This window comes from Lichenostomus cassidix, chromosome 12, assembly GCF_008360975.1.
Source record: "Lichenostomus cassidix isolate B80296 chromosome 12, HeHo_3.0, whole genome shotgun sequence".
Lineage (NCBI taxonomy): Eukaryota > Metazoa > Chordata > Aves > Passeriformes > Meliphagidae > Lichenostomus > Lichenostomus cassidix.
The window spans coordinates 18,102,363-18,126,460 of record NC_139493.1 but is presented as its reverse complement, the minus strand read 5'-3'; the positions used below and the strand labels follow the sequence as shown (position 1 = coordinate 18,126,460).

The 24,098-nt window shown below is 43.2% G+C and overlaps 1 protein-coding gene across 1 annotated transcript in view; it reads right to left on the bottom strand.

Moving 5' to 3' along the window:
- Positions 1-24,098, bottom strand: part of SYN2 (synapsin II) — a 162,197-nt gene that overhangs the window by 81,888 nt on the left and 56,211 nt on the right. The window contains exons 2-5 of the mRNA XM_085073065.1: positions 22,794-22,851; positions 20,090-20,181; positions 16,048-16,204; positions 2,191-2,280 (exon numbers count right to left, since the gene is read on the bottom strand). Coding sequence (XP_084929191.1) covers positions 2,191-2,280; positions 16,048-16,204; positions 20,090-20,181; positions 22,794-22,851 — 397 coding nt within the window. The remainder of the gene's footprint in view (positions 1-2,190; positions 2,281-16,047; positions 16,205-20,089; positions 20,182-22,793; positions 22,852-24,098) is intronic.

Below are 24,098 nucleotides of genomic sequence, written 5' to 3'. Positions count from 1 at the left end.
TATCAACTAGTAGCATTGATATATTATCTACAGCAGATTATTTTTTACATTTTATTCTTACTCCTTGGAACTGTGTATGTGTTATATGAGAGGGTAGAGCAGAAATACACCCTGGCATGTTTGAATTTAATTTGAAAATTATTCACATGACTTAAGAGTAGAGAAAAGAGGAGAGAAGGGAGATTGTACAGGTGAACGGGGACAAAACAGCACCTGGAACATTGCTGGTGTTTCCTCCATGTTCCAGTTCAGTTTTAATTAAATTGCCCACCAATTATGCTGCAAAAGCCTTGTTGTTTTTTCCATGGCAGAGCACAGAAGAGGTGGGGATGGAGTGAAATGAAGGGAGGTAATTACCGAGGGCAAGGCTGCAGATATGACTCAACCAGCAATGAGTTCAAAAGCCTCACAGCGATTTGTGTAATCAGCCTGGGATGAATGTTTCTGTTTCCCAAAGTGTTTCATTAAAACAGCTCCATTTTCACCCAAAATGGCATCTTTGTTTGTTTACCCTTTCTTGCCTAAAGCCTCGGCACAAATCACCAGCAGAGGATGGAAGGAGCACCTCTGGCAGGCTCAGCTGGCCCTCAATTCCCAGAGATTTGGGGTTTTTCCCATCCCACATCCCCCCTGAGCTGGTTTGCACTGGGGGGGTGACAGCTCCAGGTTCCCATGTGGAGAATATGAAGGGAAGGAGCAAAGGCAAGAGGGACTCAAAACCAAAAATAAAATTAAACATTCATTGCCAAATTCTGCATCAACAAATGCAAACGAGGCCAGCTGTTGAGAAAGTGTTGAAAACTCAAAACAAAATAGCATTATATGATTTCAGTTCAGCAACAGAAGACTCTGATTTCCAGATCATTTTACAACCCACTCTAGAAATTCCAACCAAATGCTATCTTGTACCACATTGCCTGATTATTTCCCAAGCCATAAAGTTCCAAGTTCTTTCTTCAAGAGGAATAAAACCAAACAAATGAGTGTTATCACAGTCATTGCAGCAGCTCTGAGTGGCAATGCTATCCCCAAATGTGTTCATTTCCTCTAGATTAACATTCATTACTATAGAAATGTGTAACAAAAATTACTCAGCTGTGGAGAACAACATTCAAAAGTTCAACCAAAAGAGAAATAACTTATTAGTTCAGATTTTAATGAGCAGTGTAGAGGGATGAAGGCAGGGAAAACCACTCACACAGTGCCATATTCCTCAGAAAAACATGCCACATAAACTTACAAGTCTGACACATTGGTTCTCGCCCCAAAATGAGATGTTTTTCATTTCCAGGCACTGCAATTTAGCAATGCACCCAAAAGAGCTGCTTTTCCAATAAACTCATAGCCAATCTCGAGCAGGAAGGATCCCATGAGGTCCATCGTGTCCCACTAGCTGCTCCTCACTGCTGCCTCAAACTAACCATCCTCAGAGCTCCATCCAGCTGCTCCTTGGCTTCTGGCAGGCTCACCTCTGCTATTTCTCATTTCTAAAGGACTGGGAATCAGTGTCAGCTCAGCAGATCACCAGTCCCAACCACCCAAGCTCAGATTTTGGCTGTGCTCAAAGCTCTGCAGTGCCCAGCGCATCATCTCCAAACACAACAAACCCCCAGAACGAGCCAGAATGGACTGGGGGAAAACCAACCATGGGAGGAACTCCTGCATTTTAATCATTGCTCAGTGTCTTTGTGAGCATTTCATCCCTTTGAGATCTGGAGTTGGGCAGCTGAGGAATGACCTTCCCCCCTGGGAACCTCCAACTCACCATCACGGGGTTCAAGTTGTTAGCAAATTAGCTCTTGCAGAGGTTAGCCAATCTCTGCAAGGTTCAATCCTCCTGTTCACCAGAAAAGAAAGGTAATTCTCATCCTGTCTTCTGGGGAAGTTGCCTGGCCATTGCTTCTGTATCATGGAATTGCTGGCCTTGTTGCCACAGGCCATGACATGGACTCTTGCAACAAACACATTGCCAGCACAGGTGCTGCTGAATTCCTGTGCCTGTGGATATTTTTAAGCACTGTTTAGTGGCACAGATATCAACTTCTGCTCCCATAAAGCACCCAGCCTCACCCCTCAACAGCTGCCCAAAGGGCTTGTGGAACAGACAATAAATGGGAAGAGGGAATTGTGAGCCCCAGCTCTTGTTTTACAGAGACAGAAAGCAGACTGAGCACTGCTGTTGGCACCTACCATTTCCTTGTGGTTGGGGTAGAAGGTTTGCTCGATTAGAGGGAACTTCTCTGGGCCCAAGGTTTTGTAGACAGACACCAGCTGGGCAAACTGCAAAATAAAGCAGAGCAGAACAGAAAGCTTAGGAGAGAAACCACATTGTGACCCAGTGAGCTCATGCTGACATTTTGGTTCTTGTCTGGGGTGTTCCATCAACTCAGCAGATCCAGGGGCACATCCCACCCAGCCTCCTCCTCCTCCTCCTCCTCACACACCTTTTAACCCACCCAAGCTGTGACTTCATGTACAAATCAACACAGAACACCTCTGAAAGTTCAGCCCTCAGAGGTACAGAAATTAAACACATGGGAATGCTGGATTTCAGATACCTTGCTGTCTATACGTTTTAAGATGATTTTCTGATTATAAAATCATTGTAATTTCACCTCTTCTATCAGCTCAAATCTAAAGACCAGGCCTATTTATCATCCATTTAGTGGCTGGCAGCTCCCTGACATTGAAACACGATTTTGCAGTGCTGGCAGACAGATAAAAGCAGATGTGTCACATTAACAGGTAAGGAGAGGAGCAAACAGAAATTTCATCTCCACAGGCCATTCCCACATGGCCATTCTCCCACCTCCAGCAAAGATGGGAATGGTTGAAACTGCTCTGTGTTATGCTATTTTTATCAATGTCTAATATATAATATTTTAATGCAATATTCCTGAGACACATCCTGTGCTCTGGGCTGCTGCAACTCAACACAACAATTACACCCAAAAACCCAGAGAACTCTTTACCAAACAGAAGTGGATTTGGAGGCTGTTCTTTCTCTGCACTGAGCAGATCAGCTCCTCTCTGGTAAGAGCTGGAAACTGAAATCAGCCCGAGGCCAGGCTGGGGTTTCCAGGGAGCAGGAGGGCTTTGGCAGCCCAAGGGCACTGCAGTTCCAGGACTCCAAAGCCCTGGCTGGCCCTGCCTGTGATGTGTCCCACTGTCACCGTGCCAGCATGGGACATAAACAACTCAGCACAACACTCTGAATAGTGGGATTTGCTGGTTGCAAACAGCACAAAAAGCCCAGAACAATAGAACTCTGTCCATAATGCAGATAAAATACCTACTCTGAGAGGAGGCTCAGGGGGCAGGGAGAGCAAAAACTGTTTAAAGGGGAAAAAAAAACCCCATGAAAGCTTTGCTTGCATTTCCAGCTGGCAGACAGGACTTGTTTAATTTAGTGGTGTTTACTTAGGTTTGGTAAAATGCATCCTTAAATTTGGAATTCCAGTGGAAAATACCTTAATGGTGAGTAGTCTTCACCAAAAGCCTAAGAAATGGTGTTTGGGTTGTGTTCTGTGCAAATCAGGCCTCAAGGAAAGGAAATATTATCACAGCTACCAAAATAAGGTGGTTGGTGAATAGGATTCCTGACAACTTACTTGTTATTTCTGTTCTGATCCAAGATCCAAATTCAAAATTCCACAAGAAAATACTTATTATTAAATATATGATTTTTGCCAAGCTGTTAAGTTAAAATAAATCTATTTAGCTATCTTTAAATAAAAGCCTCCAAAGAAGAAATAAAATAATGTGATTTTATTTCCTGTGATTCTTTCCTTACTTTCTTTTCCATTTTCACTGAAAGGGAGCAAAACCAAGTGAGAAATTGGCATTATTTGTAGGAGTTGTGCCTTTCATGCAAGAGGTAAGAAAGCTGTCATTCAGATTAATTGTTAGCAAATGCTTGTTTACTACAAATAAAATAGTGTCCATCACAGAAAACAGACATGTGTCATTCCAAAGTATCCTCTAATCCAATAATTGACCTAGGAAACAGCAGGTAGGAAAAGCAGGTTTCAGTTTGGGAGGCAAAGGAGAGAAATATCTCCAATTCCCCCAGCTGGAGAAATGATTTCTCCTTTACCCTGCTGAGATGCTGCTCCACCTCTGTCTCTACAAATTCAGGAATCTCTGGACAATCATTTGCCCCCCCTAAGAGCAACCTGATAAATTCAACCCCAATTCACATAAAATTTTGGCATTTTAATTTTGCATCCATAAACTGCTGCAAATATTTGTTATTTCCCCTGATTGCTATTTCTATTGGGCTATTTCTGAAGAAGAATTTCATTTCAGTTTTAATGACCTTCTATAATTTTTTATGTGGGATCTGGTCTATATCTTTTTATATTTTCCTGTTGAGCAGCTGAAGCAAATCAACACCAGTCCTGGGCAGGAGCATCATCTTTTTAGATGATAAATTACTGAATTACCTAATCCACTGCTGAATATTTACAGACATGAGATGTTCATGAAATAGAAAATATTAATAGAGCCACTGAGGTATTTTATATGGATATCAAAACCCATAATGATCTAAAAAACCACCCAACTCACAGAGCTCAGTATTTCAGCAGAAGTCTTTTTTACATCTTAAGAAGAAACCAAAAAAGTGGAAAAAAGTTCTTAGTTTAGCAAGCTGAATTAACCTCTCATTTTCCATTTTTTTGCATCTCATTTTCAGTTCAAAGAGGGATGTCCTCGCCTACATGTTCACATTTTCCAGGCTGTTATTTTAAAAGGAGAATGGTTGGATTTTGCAGCCGTCATTGTAATGTCAGCTCTTTTCTAGTTGGGATAAAATTCTCCCACATTCAGACCTATGGATTGTTGCTCCAGAACAGAACAGGACAGTGACAGATGTGCCTTTTCTCCTCTCCCACAAGGTGTGACACAGAGAAGAAATATTTAGTAAAAAACCACTTATTCCCCTTGATTTCCTATAAAATCTTTCTGGGGTTTCCTCCCCCCAGGACTGGAACTCTAAATTTGCCTGCCCAGATAATGCTGTAAGCAAGCAGGAGTTACCAAAAATCCCTCTGCTAACTTCATGAAGAGCTGGATAATTATCTGCTTATCACTCTGGAGGAGTTCAGTTGTGCTTAATTCCATGTACACCATCTCTGAGAGGCTCGGAGTTGTTCCTGAACACACCAACTTTTCCCTCAAAGATAATTAGAAATGATATTTAAAACTAATTACTGCAGATGGTGCTGCCTCGAATTGCAGAAAGCTGCTAATCCCTCTTGCCAGGCTGAAGGATTTGTAGCTCTGCCTACTCCAGTGGGGAATTTCCTGGGGTGGTGAGGAAGATTTCCATGCAAGGACTGCATCCCTTTGCCTGTTCTCCACCCAGGGCTGTGGATTTTACTGAGCCCTCTCTGCCAGAGATTTCCCTTTTCTGAGGGTTTGTTATCTGTCCGCTCTACAAGCTGAGCTTTGCTCCTGCTGGCAGTGGGAAAACTCCAAGTGACCATCTAGTGCTTCATGGGAACAACTAAAACAATCCCAAATTCTCTGGATGGCTCTTACACCCACCTAGGTGGGCTGGCATTCCCTAGGACTGGAGAAATGGGAAAATTGGGTGGGTGAACACTTCTTGGATTGGTCATAAATAAGGTCTGTCATAAAAAATATCACTTTTAACTGAGAATTAACCCATCTTTGGCTGCTCTAAGGTGTGGGATCATCCTAAGAGTGAAAATATTCCATGAAATATCAGTTTACCTCTGCATGTCCATGAAAACTTGCCTCCTTCCGAAAGCATTAATGAGTATCAGAAATTGTGGCTGAAATTGCTAAAGGAAAATCTAAGTTTCTAATGTGATCTCAGTGCTCACCATGGATGACTCTGCAATGGGATTTTCCCTTTCAATCCACAAGGGGAAGATCCCTTTGCCCTACAGGGTCCCTGGAGGGGCTGCAGGTTTATAAAGCTGAAAGATGAGCTGGTCTGCACTACAGGCTGGTTCTGTTACAATGCTATTGTAGGGATTAAATCAAGAAAATGACACATTGGTTTCTTCATCCCCTTCAGATGGCACCAGGAAAAATGTCCTGAAGGCCATTTTTAGGCTGAAATATCCATTTTTAGGCTGAAATGTCATCATTTTCAGAAATATGGTTGGTCATTCCATAAAGGCTGAATTACCTTGTGGGAATAAGAGATGTTCAAAAGCACAAAGCACAAACAGCAGGTGTCCTTGGAGACACAAACCTCTGAGATCCTTCAGAGTGAGAAGGAATGAGGCAGTTGTGTGGAAGGGGCTGGAAGGACACATTTGACACATGTACTGTCCACTCTGGCCAGGATTTTTCACTCTATCTGCATTTTAAACACAGTGTCTGCACTGCCTTTGTTTGGATAGTTGGGTTTTTAAATTATTACTACCCGGGAAGCATCTGTGTGACCATTTTCATGTTCTCCATGTGGTTTTTTTGTTGAGATTGGTCAACATTTTTTCTCTTGCACTTCAGCAAACACTGAATACTTTTCCAGCAGGCTGAGTTCATGTACATTTGGTTTGCTGTTTGATAGCTCACAGGAGGATGGAGGGGAGCAGAGCTCTGTCAGCAGGAGCTGACAGACAGCTCAGGGCAAGTCTGAAACCTCCCCAGGCAGCCCAGACCTGGACACAGCCCCTGGAAGATGGAGCAGTGCCTGCCAATCCCTTTGGACACAGGGGCAGGATCCAGGGAAGATGGGATCTGACAGAAGAACTCAGTGTTCCTCCAGTGCTTTTCCAGCAGGAGCCAAAGCCAGAGGCAGCAGAGTTGGGCTGTGGATGCAAGGATTGCCTCCATGGACCCTGCCTGGGGAGTTTTATCACACAAACTTGTTCCCTGAGGTTTGGCAGCCCAGCCTGCTCCAGAGCAAAGTGATCTGTGCTCTGCAAGGTGAGATCTGCATTTCCCCCTCCAGCCCTGCCCTGGGTTAGCAGCATCTCCTCCTCTTTGACTGCAGCTATTCCTCACCCTCAGCTCCCTCCTCTCCCTCTGGGGTTCTGCTGCACCTCGAGATGGAGCTGCTCAGCCTCTGGGGGTTGTGCTGACCCTTCCCAGAGGGATTTGGCCTGCCTGCTCCAGCTCTCCAGAATTCCCAAGGGCATTTACTTGGCTCCTGCAGCTCCCCTGCAGCATGGGAACTGCAATCTGAGAGGCACAGCTCATCCCCTGCTAATCACTGCTGTAATTAACTGCTGGAATATTTTCACATTAGAATTACAGCTGATGAGATACAAACCATTAAGAGCTCCTACAGGATGAAAAAAAAAAAGCCTTAAATAAAAACCTCATGCCCTTGGAACAACTGCACGAACTGGCTTACAAATTACCAGAGTGCATCCATGAGAGGGGAACAAAAAAGTTTTCTACAACAGTTAGAAAAACAAGATTTAAAAAAATCCCAGAGAACCAGAAAAGAGTCACAGTCAGAGACATAAAAACATCTCCTGGCTTGCAGGGTTGGGCAAGAAGGCATCTGGCAAGGAGAGGCACCTTGGCTGGTGGAAGAGGCACTGACAAAATGTGTAAACAGTGAGGAAAGTGAGATTTAAGGAAGACATGAGGATTAAAATGAAGGAAAACAGCCTATGAGCATGAGAGGGTAGAACACAGATCGAGACATGTCTGGAATAAAAGAATTAGCAAAAAGCAATACCATGAGGTCTAGATGGAGAGGCCTTCTGGAGGCCTTTAGTTCAGAATGAAAAGTTACAGAAGGGAAAAAGAAGTTTCTGGAAGGGAGAGGCTCTGGGGACTCCTTGCTGGGTGCTCTCCCAGCAATGAGAAAATGCTCTTTATTGCACTGTTATGGGAACATGGAGTTCAGTGTTCTGCTCAGGGAAACATTTGTGCTCTTGTTTATTTTGATGGGACTTGGCCATGTGTTTAAGCACTCCTTGGAATGGTTTGGGGCTCACTGCCACAGAAAGAGATTTTCTCATTTGTGAGGGTTTTTTTAGAGATGAGGTCCTGAGACTTTCTTGTTCAAATAGGAGGTTTTCACAAAAAGTAGTGAATTCAGTGAAACTTGTGGAGGAAGTAATCAGTGGTGGGTTTCCATGCTGGATTTCCTAGGTGGATTTCCTTGGTGGATTTCCATGCTGCATTTCCTTGGTGGATTTCCATTATAGATTTCCATGGTGGATTTCCATGATGGATTTCCATGGTGAATTTCCACAGTGGATTTCCATTCTGGATTTCCATTCTGGATTTCCATGGTGCAAAGCCATTCCTCAGACACCACCAGAGGACTCCTCCAGATATAACATAGATTTTGACTTGAAAAAATGATTCCCTAAGGTAACTTCATAGGGAATATATCACACAGGTTTCCTTTTTAATTAAATATTAAGATTGCTCAAGAAATCAACCCTAATTTCCATCATCTGACCCATAGTTATGGATATTTGCCTTAATCTAGCACAAAAGAAGGTTTCTACTGCAGCAAGACCAGCAGGTAACACAAAGGATGTGAGCCACAGCTTTACAGTCCTGTTTTGAGTATTAGTTTTACAGCCTTTATTTGAATACAGTTTCTTTCACTAGAAAGTAAGAAAGTCTGTTGGAATTTTCTGCCTCCAGGAATGTCCAATGCAGTTAAAGTCTGTAATGGATGTCAAGAGCTCCTACTGCTGCTTTTTTGTGTAGAGAAGAGCAGGGAAACTGGCAACAACCTTCACAAAATTCAGGAATGGAGTCAAAATATTGGAGTCTACTTTTGCACTAAATTATGCTGATGGCTCAAAAAAAATACTCACACAGTTTGTACATAAAGAAATTTAGAGTGCAAGCAAGGATTGACAAATGTAGAGCTGAGAGATTTATTGGCTATCCGTATGAGATAGAAGACAAATCATCACCACACTGAGATTTATTCATTTATTTATTATTGACGGATCTCTGCTTTTTTTAAACAGGAATTTCAAATGAGCTGACTTATTTTAGGGAATCAAAATCAGTAAGGAAGACTGGAATATTCCCTTTCTGTTCCAAGACTAGATTAAACTAAAACCAGCTCTACAGAGAGGTGCAAGGAGCAAACACACAACTAGGATCAATGTATTTAGATTTCTAGGGATGCATTTAAACTAATAAATATTTATGAACTTTGCTCCAGTTCAATGTTCAGACCTGGTATTACATTTTCTTTTGACCAAAAAGCTTGCAATGTTTTCACCTTGGTATTCAATTTTCTTCTGACAAAAGGCTTGCAATATTTTCACCTTCCTTCTGACACAGTTTTGTGAGTTTACTTTCAGCTCTCGCAGTACAAATCCATCAGCATGTTTGGCTTTAAGTGGCAGACTGGGCAAAGAGGCCAAAATCTTCCCTGGCTGACAGAGAATCCAACTGCAGGTTTTTTATCCTTTGGGAAGCTCTGCTCAGAAGGAAAGCACCTGTTTGTTTGTTCTCTGTAGGTACACAGACCTCTGCCTTGAAACCTGTAAATCCAACACCCTTCTGTAAATCCAATATTGCTAGGAATAAAGGCCACAGAACTGGACACTGATGCCAATATTTGCTGTTAGGCACTGGGAATTTGATACAGACATTGCCACACATCATCACACAGGGCTGTTTGAGCCCTGCCATCCAAATCCTGCTGTCCCATGCCTCAGGAGGAAATTCTGCCCTGCTTGGGAAAGGAGGCAGCTCCTGCTGAGGAAGGAGCAGAGGAAGGAGCTTCAGCAGCTTCCTGAAGCCAAAGGGCAGGGAAAGGACACTGCACACCTCTGGCTGCCTTTCCTGTACCTGTCCAGCACATCCAGCCTGCCAGAATGGTTGAAACTACAAGAAAATTCAGTGCTGGCTCCAGGTTTGGTTTAATGAAATACATCAAAGTGACTGAAATACATCCCAGCATTTCTAACATTTATCATGATGGCAGACATTAAATCTGAGCTTCCTGAAATGCCTTCCCTACCTGAGCAGAAGGCAGATTGCAGGTAGGCAATCTCCAGCCTTGACCTTTAAGAAGATCCCCTCTGGCATATAAAAGACAGCAATAACCAGCCAAATTCTATCCCATTTTTCAGGATTATTGTACAAATCTGACCCTTGGTAACGAGCACAGGATTTTCTTATAGTGAAACAAACATTTAGACTTGCTTCCTTTAAACCCAACGTGGAATGACACTGAAAATCTCCCAGATTTACAGTAAATAGCTTTTCAAAATGCTTCTCTTCTTGCCCACATTCATTTTGTTTGCTGTTCACTCTCCAGAAGATGCTTTGACACCAAATTGAATCTCCTCTGCGTGGTTGTGTCTCCCATTAGCATAGCTTCAATAATTTGTGTCAACAGGAAGCTGGAAGGAACAGAGCTCATCTCTTTTTTTTCTGCTCCTCCCTGCAGAGTCCCGACAAATGTCCTGCCAGTGCCCCAATCTGTTGCTCAAGATTATTGAAGTATAACTGGGAGTGAGAAAAAGCACAAGAGACCAACTTGGAGCAGCAACACAGGGAGGGGAATACAAGGTGGGGAAGAGCACTAGAAACCATCAAACAGCCAGAAAGGGCAGCTGAAACAGACCTTCCATGAAAGCAAGGTAAAAATGGGGAAATTCAATGTTCCATTAGAGTGGAAAGATGAAGACAGATAAGTAGGAAGGCATCTGCAGAGGAGCTGCAGAGCAGAGACATGGAGACACCGAATTGCGTAAGCTTGGCAAGGGGAGCAGAATGAGGGAAAACATCAACAAACTTGCAAAAAAGTACTTGGCTGTCTGCTCCCCAACTGTAGGAAAAGAAACAAACAACAACTGTGGGGTTTACATTGCTACCAAGTTTGACAAGAGGAAAAGCCATGTCCCTTGGAATGGCTGTGGGTGAGCAGAGCAATGAATTTTGGCACAACAAAGTGTTCTGTGGCACTTCTCTGACATCCCAAAGCCCTAATGACAATAAATCTCTGCAATGAAGCAGAGTGGGACATCTGAAGATGTTTCAGCACAGGATGGGTTCCCATCTGCAGCTCTGTGTGAAGAACACCAGGGCCTTTCAGCTCTCCTCACGTCCTCACAGGTATCTCTGCCTCCCTCTCTGCCAGCTCTGGCCCAGAAAACCCTTCCTGGCTGGTTCCTCTGTTTGCCACCTCCTTGGAGCAATGGAGCAGAGTATCCCCTGGGCCAGCAGTGCCCTTTCTTGGGGCCAAGCTGCTCAGCAGCAGCTCCCATCCCTGCAGAGCACAGGCTGGGACAGCTCTGCCTGAGCTCAGCACCCACAGGCTGCCCACAGCCCTCTGGGATCCCTTCCTCTCCATATTTCCAGCTAAATACAGACCCTTCCCCACCCTGGAGCAGCTGACTGGGGTCACAGAGCTCACCAGGGAGGGGCAGCACACTGCAGGCTGTGCTTTGTCCCTCAGCAGAGTGCAAGTGTAATTCTGGGATCAGCAGGTCCTCAAAGCCTCCACACAACCCTCCCTCACACACACAGTCCCAGGAGAGCAGATGTGCAGCCAGCTGCAGGGCCTGGGGTGCTTTTCCTCTGCAGCAGGGGAACCAGAGCTGCACTCATGGCACTGGGCTGATTTTGGGAGGGTTTTGTTCCTCTTCAGCCATGTACAGCTGCTCCATGCCAGTGCAGTGGATCTGGAGGCTCTGCAGGGCTGAAATGTCTGTCACTGTCAGGAAGGACCTAGAAGTACCAATCCAGCTCCTGAAATGCATGTAATTATCACATGTAATGGAAATAAAAACCAGCCCTAAGTTCTATCTATGGCAGCCATGGGCATTGAGCCCTGCCAGGTCAGTCAGAGCCTGCAGGTTTGGTGTGCTCCACTCAACCCCACCTCCCTGCCTGACTCCACTCCTTAGCCATCTGCTGGACACAGAAGGGTGGGCAGGGAATAAACTGGGGTGTTCCAAAAATACTGCACCCCTATCACCAATATCTGCAGCTGAAGCTAAAATCCAAGCAGGGTTTAACTGAAGGAAGCACTTCAGCATGCAAGTTCCACACCAATCATTATAAGAAATATGTAAAGTAATGCATGCAGGACAGGATTTTGTTTTTAAAGCTTCATCCCAGGACATTGGAAAACCATGTTTTGTGTTTTTTTAATACATGTTACTTTGTTGGGGTTTTTAAAAATATTATTTCCCCAGTCTAAATCACAAGATTTTACCTATTGCTGCAAGCTCTGACATCATCATCACATTTTCCAGTTCCTTCTGGCCTCCCCAGTTACTCACTTCCCTCACCTACATAGAACCACAGAACCATTTAGGGTTGGAAAAGCCCTCTAGGATCACCAAGACCAGGCACTGAGCCAGAACTGCTTTGTCCACCACTCACCCATGTCCTTCAGTCCCACATCTATGTGTCCCAAATCCCTCCAGGGACAATGACATCATACACTGTGAGAAAGTTTGCATGCAAACCCCTAAGCCTCAGTTAAGGGAAGTCTCCCTTATTTCCTGAATGATGTTTTTTAAAGGAAAACAGATCATTTAAATAATGTTAAACATTAACTTTGGATAATTAATTATGCTCTTTTTCTTCTCTTTACCTTTCCTTTTCATAAACACTTTACAGCAGGACCTGCATCCTGTTCGACATGAGTAAAACTGGAAGGTGGATAGGCAATCCAACAAGGACAGTGGATGGTTTTGCCTCAACTTAACTCAATGTAGCTGTAAATTGAATCAGGTGAGATTTTAGTCTCCCTTGACTGGGCTATGGCATGCCCAAGACTCTTCCTCTGCAGCATGACCCTGCGCTGAAACATTCTAATGTTTCAATAATAATTCTCCAACGAGGGCATGAACCTTAAAATGGTTCCTCCACAGCTCTGCATGAGCTCAGCAATAAAGAACTTAGCCTTTCTTTATAAAACTCCTGCTTTCCCCGCAGCTTTCTGACATTCTAACTAGCATTTAAGTGAAATCTCTCTCGAGCCAGGGTCATGAATTTTCCATGAGGTAAGTGCTAAGTGTTATCACAGAAGTGAAACAACCCGAGCACTGTAACAACCCCAAACCATCAGCATGTTTCAGTACACAAACATCTCACCACACACGTTCATTCCAACATTTTCTTCCCCCTGGTTGCTCCCAGCCCAACCTCTCCCAGTGCTCTGAAATTCTGCTGTGTGTTTGGAGGAGCTGTGCATGTCCTGGCACCTGAGAACACAAGCTCTAAACCTGTCCTCAGGATGTTTCTGGCACTCGTCCCACCACACCCCATCCTTCAATAGTACACCTCAGATCAAATACTAATTTGTTCACTGTCTGTTGGCAGAGGCACTGAAAGCCAGAGTAGAAGAAGAGCTTTCCTGGAAAAACAAGGGCAGGTGCTGCAGTTTGTGGCACAGAGTGGATCTGCCCTCGGAGTTGAAAAGATGTTGTACATCTGGAGCTGTGTGTTCCCAAACTCTGAACACCTGAACAGCTATTCAAACCCCAAAGACCTTGTACATTGAGTCCTAACTCTCATTTTATTTGCAAGCCCTTTTATAACTGCTCTAACTTCCCTGCCTTCCCCTCCCAGCAGTTCTGTGCTCCTGATTTTACCCTGATGTAAGGAAGATTGATTGCCCATGGCTAACTCAATAATTTCCCATCCCTTTAAGGCCATTCCATTGCACACCCCACTTTTCTTTCCTGCTGCTATCAAAGTTGCAATTCCCTCCTGCCACTCCAAAGCTGACCTGCAGGAAAGTCAACCTATTCCTCACGAATTAATAAAGATTGTAAGTTACAGTTTTATGTACCATTCTGCTCTCCAGTTTTCCAGGGGGCTTTCAAACCTGCAATGTTTACAGAAACAGCTTTCATACAAATATCAGGTCCCTGGTGCTAACAGAGAGATTGTGCAAAATAAAACCATCCCTGCCATGCTGGGAATTGGGGTGAATTGCTGTAAGCCTAGGCATGGCCATGGCCATGGAGGAGCACAGTGGTTTTCACCCTTAATTTTAGCTGACAGAAATAGATGAGGAGTGCATTCCCACTTTCCAGCAGGGATTTCAGCCAGGCTGGGAGCACACCTGAGGTTGGTGTGACCAAACAAGGCACACAAGACTGCCAGAACCAGCAGTGCCTGGATTCTGCCATATCTGAGCATCCATGAAGCTGGCTGAGTCAAAGGATTCATGGATTTTTACCCTCAGGATATCTGTTCTGGACTGGAATGGCTTTATGGAATCAGGGAATACCCTGAGCTGGAAGGCCACAAGGGTCACTGCAGTCCAGCTCCTGGCCCTGCACACCCCAAGAATCCCCCATGGGCCATGAGTTCTCCCCCTGTTTTCCTTTCCTAAATCTGATGAAGATTTTATGCTGCTCCCCGATATCCACAGTTGTGTCTACACCTCCCAGCACCCCAAGAGCACTAGGCAGGATATTCCAGGTTAAACAGCCAAAAAACCTCCCAAAAATGTGGTTTTTGTACAGAACCTATTTCTGTGCTCACACTAGAAGTCCACACTCCTTCCTAGGACTCACCTCAAGGGCAGTGATAAAGTGATAAATACATAGATATAGCAGTCTGCCAGGAGGAATTATTCCTTTACCTTTTCTTGCATCATTTTTGCATAGAAATGCTGCTGGCTTTGCCTCCCCACCCAGCTTTATGGCACACAGTGAATCAAGGCATTGGGAAATGCCACACAGCTGGAGAATGTGATGTACTTAAATAATGAATTCAGCAATGTACACTATGTGCTGAGGAGTTGTAAATGCTCTATCAATTATTTATTCCCCCCCTCTGCAGCAGTTTACTGCAGAATAAAAGTGTAATAAAATTAGCTGCAAGAGGTATGTGTTAAAAAGTGCTGACAATTGTTTGGAGGGATTTTCAGAGTAGTAAAAAATAAATATCTTCAAGGCAATAAAAAGTATCATAGTAAAACTTCCCTGCAGTGTGAAAAATATTGACAACTGTTCTTACCCAGAGATCAGGGGGAAAAATGAAGTTTTGGCTATCTATAAGAAGTGGGATTTTTTAAAGTTGTGTTAGCTCTTGGACAATGGAATTACAGGAGATGTGACTGCATGGTGGATCATCACCTTTTACAGCAGCACATTTTCACTTCTTGCTCCTCATGTTTAGTTCTTTATGAACCCAAAGCATCACCAAATTCATCTCCATTTCCACAAATCTAGTCAAGAAAAGCTGTATTGGCTCCTACCCTGAAACTGCCAAATCTTGGTGGCTCTGCAGGGTTCCCCACTGCTCCAGGTGGGACTGAAAGCTCCAACTGCTGCCCCAGGGGCACCAGATTATGAAAAGGGCTTTCAAAAGAGGAAACGAGTCGCTTCAGATGCCCTTGCTAAAGCATAGCCCCAAAAATTTCACAGGAATGAGGAAAACACTGGCCAAAGCCTGTTCAAATTATGTTCAAAACCACAAATATGAGAAATATTCTCAGCTTGCTTTTCCCAGACAAATTGTGAATAAACACTCTTTCCTCACTTGAGGAAGGGGTAAAGCTCTCCCTTGGATGCCTCACTTATTTCTCTGTTTGTACTACAGAGATCTTTCATCTCTGTCTCCACACTGGGTCCTGGAAAAAAAAGATTTTAAATCTTGGTTTGGTTTTTAGTCCTTCCACTATTCTTCCCTGCTCAGCGAGGGAAGTTTGCAGTTTGATAATCAACGCTCATGAAGGGGAATTAATCAGGCAATTAAATAAAGGATTTATTTAACAAACTCCTAAGCCTCAGTTAAGGGAAGTCTCCCTTATTTCCTGAATGACATTTTCTAAAGGAAAACAGATAATTTAAATAATATCAAATGTTAACTTTGGATGATTCATTATGCTCTTTTTTTTCTTTTTACCTTTCCTTTTCCTAAATGTTTTACAGCAGGATCTGCACCCCATTAGACATAAGTAAAAGTTGGATTGGGACTCCAATCCACCGATTTTTCACATGAATGAGCAGACATTTTCAAATCCTTTCTTTGGAGACATCCAGGACATTCCTGATGCTGTCCAGCTCCCTGCCCTGTCCCTCCTGCCCAAAGCTGAGCAGCAAACTCCCAGCAGAATTCCCAAGGCCAGGAAACACCCAGGGCAGCACTCACCACCCAGGGCTTGTCGCAGAAGTTGTAGATGGAGTCGAGGGAGTTGACGCTGGGGATGCCGGCGTACTGCATGCCGATGACGAGGTTGCGGAAATCCTCCCTCTCGGCCATGCTGTGCGAGTGCTGCCGCACCAGCACGAAGTCGGGCCGGAACGACCTGCCGAGGAGAGACACACACGGGCTGCTCAGAACCCAGCAGCAAATGGGGTGATTCAGCAGGGAAATCTGTGGGGGGAAAATGGCTGGATGGGGGAGAAAAGGGATGGAGAAACACTGGGACCAAAGGGAATGGTAAAGGATGGAGAGTCTGCGTGGCTTTATGAAAATCTGTACTGCAGCATCCTCAACCTGCTTGGAAAATATCAGCATCCCCTCAATAATCCCTCATTGAGGACTCTGTTATTGGGGACTCCAATATTGAAGACTCCGTTATTGGGGACTCCACAACTGGGGACTCCATTACTGGGGACTCCATTATTGGTTCCATTATTGGGGATTCCATTATTGGGGACTCCATTATTGGGGACTCCATTATTGACTCCATTATTGACTCCATTATTGGGGATTCCATTATTGACTCCACTATTGGGGATTCCATTACTGGGGACTCCATTATTGACTCTATTATTGTGGAGTCCTTTATCAAGGGCTCCATTATCCACTCCATTAAGAGGAGAGAGAAATTATCATGGATTTCAGGTTGTTTTCCTGCTGGAAGGTAGATCACACCCATAACCTCTGGGATGTCCTCAGCTTGTGTTCTGCAGTTTCTGAGCAGTGACAATCAAAGCTAAAGCAGGCAAAGGGCTCTGCCACAAGCCTGGGCTTTTGGGGACCAATTTTTTGTCACAACTATTGTCAGGCTGCTTTAGGGACAGGAAGAGATGAAGCAACCACATTGCTGGAGAAAGGAATCAGAACAAAATGGAGAGAATCACAACCCAAGATTTGACCAAGAGTTTGTCGAGGTGAATTTCTAAACTTCCTCCTTTTCTCTCTGGTATCTGATCAGCATTTCCCCTGCTGCTCTCCATGGCTTCCTGCCTATCACCTGCACCTTTGCCAACAATCTGACATCAGTTCACCTCATGCCAGCCCTGACATTTTGTTACTGGAGAAGGTTATGGAAAAGAGAAAACACAAAACAACAGGACAGAGCCTCCAGAACAGGGGAAATTCTCTCCTAAATTTTACTTTTATAGGGAAAAAAAACCCCCTGAATAGCTTGAAGATTTCAACCTCCTAAAGAAGGTTATAACTGCAGGGTAAATTAAATTAGCACAGTAAATTGGTGAAATTATTTACATGTCCTGAATAAATACAAGCTGTTTACTGGAGTGAGACACTCTGAAGATTACAAAATGACTCAGAAGTCTCAGTCTGGGAGAACAAAACAAAACAATTAAAATCCATGTTCAAATTGCTTTAGGAGTTTTGAGACCCCAGCCTGGATGAAGCAGCCAAAGCAGATTAGCTGGGTTCTTAAATTTCAAATCACATTGAGCAGTTTGGGTTGGAAGGGAGCTTTTAAAGCTCATTTTATTTTCTAGAGGAAGGTAGGGACACCTTTCACTGTCCCAGGCTGCTCCAAGACCTGTCCAGCCTGGCCTTGGACACTGCCAGGGATCCAGGGGCAGCCACAGCTTCTCTGGGCACTCTGGGCCAGTGTTTCACCACTGCCACTGTAAAAATAATTTTAAAAAACCCAAAAAACCACCTAAACTTGCCCAATTTGGCAAAAGCAACATGATAGATTTGCTGTCAAGAGTCATTAAAATGGCACTGAAGCTCAACAAGTAAAACCTGCAAAGAAATAATTGCCTTTAAACAGGATTCCTAAAAAATATCTGCTGCAGAGCTCTGAGATGTTGTGATCCAGGTTTGATGGGGGTGCCAAGGGTTTGAGTCACAGAAATCCAATTTACTGGCCCAGCATGAATTTAATACTTAGAGGACTAATGATGCCTTCACCAAAATTGCAGATCCCTCAGTGAAAGAAAGAGGCAACTTCTGTCACTTGAAATGAGGAGATAACACATCACAGACTGCACTGGGGCTCCAATAAAGGAACAGAAAATGCCCTTTGCAAAGACCAATTTATTGAAACAAGTGGGGAATTGAGGGGATGAGCTTTTTAAAAATTAAAAATAAAGAAATAGGTTTTGCTTTGCAAAAGCTCCCCAAAGGAACAGGATACATTCACATAATTGCTCTAGGTCTGTAATTAATGCTGGATGGAGTGACTGCATACAGAAGAAGAGCAGGACAAAAGTTCTGCGCTTGGCTCAAGCATCAAGATCCAAAATCTCAACATCACGTTACACAAAATGTGATTTTTCATGGTGTGATTTGCATTGACACAAATCAAACAAGTTGGTGCCACATGTTCCACATTTCTTTTTCCTCCTAAACTAAAACCGCAACATTTTGCCTTTGAAATTTCTGTGATGTTGCTCCCTAATATTTTGCTCATAAATCTACTATACGAGGTCACTTTGGGCCTCAAATTAATAACAGATCTCTCCAGTTATCACAGGAACAGAGAATTCTCTCCCATCATGTCCAGACCTCCCTCTCACACAAACCCAGGGACCTCACACCCCATTTGAGGGGGAATTAGCAGCTCCAGGTAGTTATGTTTGGGTGAATAAATCACCCATAAAATGATAATATTCTAAAATCTCTTGTTATCTCACTCTCAGAGTTATCAGATGACACGAGAGTTCTTTTATTGCATAACACAAGCAGCATTTTTACCAAACTTTCTCATGAACTGCAGATCTTTGTTATTTTCTGGAGGTTTCCAGCCCACATTATCTCCTGACATGTTTTGATGGTAACTTGGCCTCGATACTTTTTGGAATACTTTTTGGGATAGTACAGAAAAGCCACTAGGGAGCACAGATCAAGATTTCTTGGCTCCAAAACTTCCATCCTTGGGGTAAAAAATTCCACCAGCCCTAAGGAAAAATCAAATCTCTTACTCTTCTAAGGAAACAGAAATCTTGTGGGTTTGGCACAAGGTCATTGTTGTTGTATTAAACTGCAATATTTGTAGAAGATGCCAGAGATTAAACAGTTGTGAGCTTTGAAGCATAAACTTATTTTGGATATTTTTTTCCTGATTTTTTTATTTTTTTTTTACATGAATGAGTAGACATTTTCAAATCTTTTCTTTGGAGAGATCCAGGACATTCCTGATGCTGTCCAGCTCCCTGACCTGTCCCTCCTGCCCAAAGATGAGCAGTAAATATCCAAGTCACTATTGGCTCTACCTTTAAATTCAATTATTCAGCCAAACTGCCACACTTCACTCACATGTAACTGCCCCAGCCAAAGCAGGAGCAATTCTCACAATTTCAGTCAAATACAGGATATAATTTTTCTAATAATTTTGTCAATATATTAATTTTTTTGATATAATTTTGTTAATCCTTCCTTAAGCTTTTGATCTGCCCTGTTTTTTTGCCTCGCATTTACAAGGTTGTTGATGTCCTCTCTGAAAAATAAAAAGTTAAATTTACCCTGCCTTCAACTGGCATCATTATTTTTAGACAAAACAGCTATTGGGAAATCTGAGGTGTTTAAACTGGAATGTTTCAAGCAGACAGAAATATTCCAGGAACTGAGAGGAGTGTTGTGATTCAGTCTGTCTGAACAGAAAATATTCCAGGTTGGAAATAAATACTGCTCATCTGGGGAAGCCTGGCAGGTGCAAAATCCCCAAATCTGGGTCTTTCTTGGGCAAAGACAAAACCCAAATCAATAACCCCAACTCCCAGTCATGTACACTTTATTCTGGACTTCATTTTCTCAATAAACCCATTTTTGCCACAATTAAAATACTGAGATGTGTCCTCCCTGTCACAAAGGGTTTGTCACAAAGAGTTTGTCACAGATCAGATCTTTTATTTCCTACTTTCCCTGGCCGAGGGGCACCAGCCAAAACCCACAAACACAACCAAAGCACTCAGCACCTTTCACATCCATTCTATGATGCCATTTCTTGCTTTTTGCTGTTGTTCCATTGAGTTTTCCTTACCTGACAACTTTGTTGCCATTCCGAATGACTTGGATATCCACTGCATAATTGCCATCAGCATGGGCTATCAAGTTGATCTCTGAGAATTCTGCCTGTGAAAAGAAAACCCACATTAGTCAGCCTGGCTTATTTTATCCTTTTTTCCCTTATTTTGAGCATTAGGATTTGAACTGCTGGCAATACAATTTGAAATCAAATGAGCACCAAGAGGACACTGACCCAGCAATATTTGTCGAGTGTGACACATCATATTGAAAAAGTTTTAATCCTCAGAGAGCGAAAGGTAAAATAAATGTTGTGAGAATGGGTTGTGGGGCAGTAGCAAGTGGATTTACTCATCCATGTCTGCAGAGAAATGCAGGGATTATATTTTTGCTTTGCACAATGTTATCAAAGAGATTAATGCAGGCTCAGCATCGACATAAAGATTTGAAGAAAACAGTACAAAAACAGAATTAAAAGGACTGTGATGAAAACATTTTCTTATCGAATTTAGTGGCTCCTCATACTGCTCACCCCTTTCTATTTCCTTTATGTGCATTTGCTCTTCTTTTTAAAGGATCTGCTGCCAATGAACGATTGTCTCAGCAAATTCACAATTCAGGCACTTTTTCAAAAGTCTTCTCACACTGGAAATGTGGAATTTAAAGGGAGCCGCTCCCATACTCTGAATCTACAGTTATTTGAAAGGAAAGGACAGGATGTTTTTCATTTATCCACAGCCTTTCACCAGCTTAGGCTCTCAAGGCACTTTACAATCACATTACCCAGCAGAATAATTGAAATGCAGCCAACTGTCTTCTGGTGGATAAAGAAAAGTGTCTTTGCTGTCCCGGCCACCAGCCCAGAATAGAGAGTGTCACAATTCTCATTAGTGTCCTCTTGAAAAATGGTATCACTGCAAGTCTTCCTCGGGCAGAGCTGTGTGAGGCTTTCCCATTCTGGTGCTGCTACAGCTCAGTGAAAGCAGTGCTGAGCTGTTCCTCTCACTGCTGCAGCTCCATCCATGCCGTGGGGCTTTCTTTCCAGCACAGAGCTCTCCTCATTGAATCCAGGCTCTCACAGCCCTGCTGGGATGGCTGGGACAGCATTCCCAGAGCAGGGGACATGCTGAGTTTATTGCAAACACAGGGCAAATGGGGAGAGAGTGAAATATTTGAATAGGTGCTGAAAATGTTGAATAATCATTTCCAATCTACTGCCTCTGGGGCTGAGAATGGACATCTCCAATTCATGAATCACTTTCAGAGCTTAGTAAATGATAACAGAGATCATGTGTTAATAAAGGCAGTGGACAAATGCAATAATGCTCTGGTGTTAGCAGCAGGACACTGCAGGGAGTGTCTCAGTGCTGATGTGCAAAAAGGGATTTGGGTGGCTCCAACCTCCCCTCTCTCAGTGACTCAAGGCAGTTCTGGTCCCACAGCAGAGCACAGGAAGGAAATTCCAGGTCTGCACCGAGTTTTTGTTCCTTTTGAAGGGATGGGGAGTGTGCTGTCAGCTGTCTGGGCTGATCCAGGGGTGAATGGCACTTCTGCACTGATCAGTTGTCTTCACTCTCCTGCCTCCCCCTCAGTACTCCTGGAGATCCCTGGCAAAGCTCTCCATGCTCCCAAGGCAGGAGCAGCAGATATTCAGTGGATGCTGCACCATAACAGTGAATTTGGATCAGCTGGATCCACACCGTTGGTGAGAATTTCCCCTCATTCTTTAAAAACCGAATGACAAAACAAATCAAGCACTGATGCTTCTCACAGCAGCATCTATTTGAGGAATTCAAGATTCAAAAGCAGTGAAAGGATTTATTTAAATCCCCAGTTTCAACTTGAATAAAATAGCCATAAATCTAGCGCACCCCATATAATATCTCCATATTTATTCCTATTTATGATGGGTTTTTTAAACCCCACATGCTGTCACTGCACCCAGAGCACATTTATATTCTGGAGTGAGGAATCAGTGATACAGAACTGCCACATGGAATTCATGGAGTGTCTGGGAGCTTCGCAGTCTCTAAGCAACACCTTCTGAATACAAGATGGTTTTCATGCTGTGAAAATTATGGTCAGAATGCTCTGAGAAGGTGCCAAGAAAGGGCTGTTGTGGTGGAACCCAGCTGGCAGCTCAGCCCCACACTCATTCCACCCAGGAGGGTGAAAGTGGGAAACTCAGGGTTGGGATGAGCAGAATTGAGGAGATAAAGGCAGAGCTGAGTGCAGGCAGAGCAAACCAAACCAAACTAAACCAAACCAAACCAAACCAAACCAAACCAAACCAAACCAAACCAAACCAAACCCAAACCCAACCAAACCAAACCAAATCCAAACCAAACCAAACCAAATCAAACCAAACCAAACCAAACCCAACCAAACCCAACCCCACAGCAGCTGGAAGGGACAGAATGAGCTCTGCCTCTGCCAAAACCAGCACATCTATATAAATCCATTTAAATCTGTTTAAGTGTGAGGGGGTTTGGGGTACAGAGGTTGTGTGTTTATCCTCATGTCTGCACACATGGAATCACTGAGGCTGGAAAAGCCCTCTCAGATCATGGGCTCCAACCATTAATCCAAGGCCACCACCAAACCATGTCCCCAAGTGCCACATCCACCTGGTTTTCAAACCCCTCCAGGGAGGTTTGTATTAAATATGTGTTTCTATAAATGCACAGATATGAGAATAACATTCAGGTGAGGTCAGTTACCTGTTCAACCTTTATGTCATACTCTCCATGGACCTTTTTCCCACGAAAAGCTTTGGCCCTGCAGGTAAAAAAAAGAAGATAAAATCAAGGATGTATCTGTAATCAATGTCTACAGAAAAATTCCTGCATTGCCTTCAAGTGTCTTGAAAATATGGAGATATATTAATTAAATCTACCTACTACACATACACAGTTTCTCTTCTCTGACATGCTTGTATTCTTCATTCCATCCCACAGTATTTTTGGAACAAAAAGCATGCTGTGATTTCCAGCAGTGAAGTAAAAACACACTGAAATGATAAAACTTTCTGAAATACACATTTCACAGTGATTAAATGATATAAAAGGAGTCTTATCAAACAGGTACAATCTTGCTCTCAAAGTGAACAATTCCAGTGGAAATTCATTTCCATGTGAACAACTTCCTAACAACCACTCCTGTTCACCTTAATCCATGGAGCTCATTTAGAGACTTTGATTGGTTTATTGGGAACATTGTGCTTGGAAACTTCACATTTTTTGGAAAGGATCAGAGCACTGGAGACTGCTGCTGTCAAATCTGTGCCTGCCTGGTTTCCTAATCAGTTTTCCTTTGTCTAGACTAACTGGAGATGAAATAATTAATGTGCAGGAGAGCTTCTGAGCAATGACTCTGCACCAGGATAGAGCAGAGCTGAGCTGACTTTGTCCCCCAGGCCTCCCAGGCAGACATTCCTCTAGGAATCCATCCCTTGTATCCCTTAGGCTGCATGGATCTGCTTTGGACTAAAAGGGAATTGAAACAAAAAAAGATAAATCTATTGATAAAAAGGAATTATTCTAACACTCTGAAGTTGGGAAAGGAATGTGGTATCAGTCTCTCTGCATTTTCTTTGCTCAAGCTAAACCTTCTTTTTCCTACTTGTGTTTTTTTTCTACAAGGAGAAAAATGTTTCACAATTCGAAACCAGAATAGCACAGAACATCATCTCAAGTGTTAAAGAAGAGGAGCTTTGTCCATTTTCAACGTCTAACAAAATGCTGTTTTATTACATGAATCTCCCTCACCAGTGAGAGCAATATTAATACATGCTATAAAAATATGTCATTGCTTGTGGAAAATCTTATTCCCACTGTGGTCCAGAAGATTTTCACCACTGGTTTCAACAGTGGATGAGAAAAACTTAAATCAAATGAAAACATTGCCTTGGGCAGCATTTTGTAAAGAATAAGGATATTTCTCAAGGATATGTTAAATGTATGGATAATGAATGGTAGAATGCTGTGTGTTTATCCTGAAATAACACACTAAAATATTACCCAACC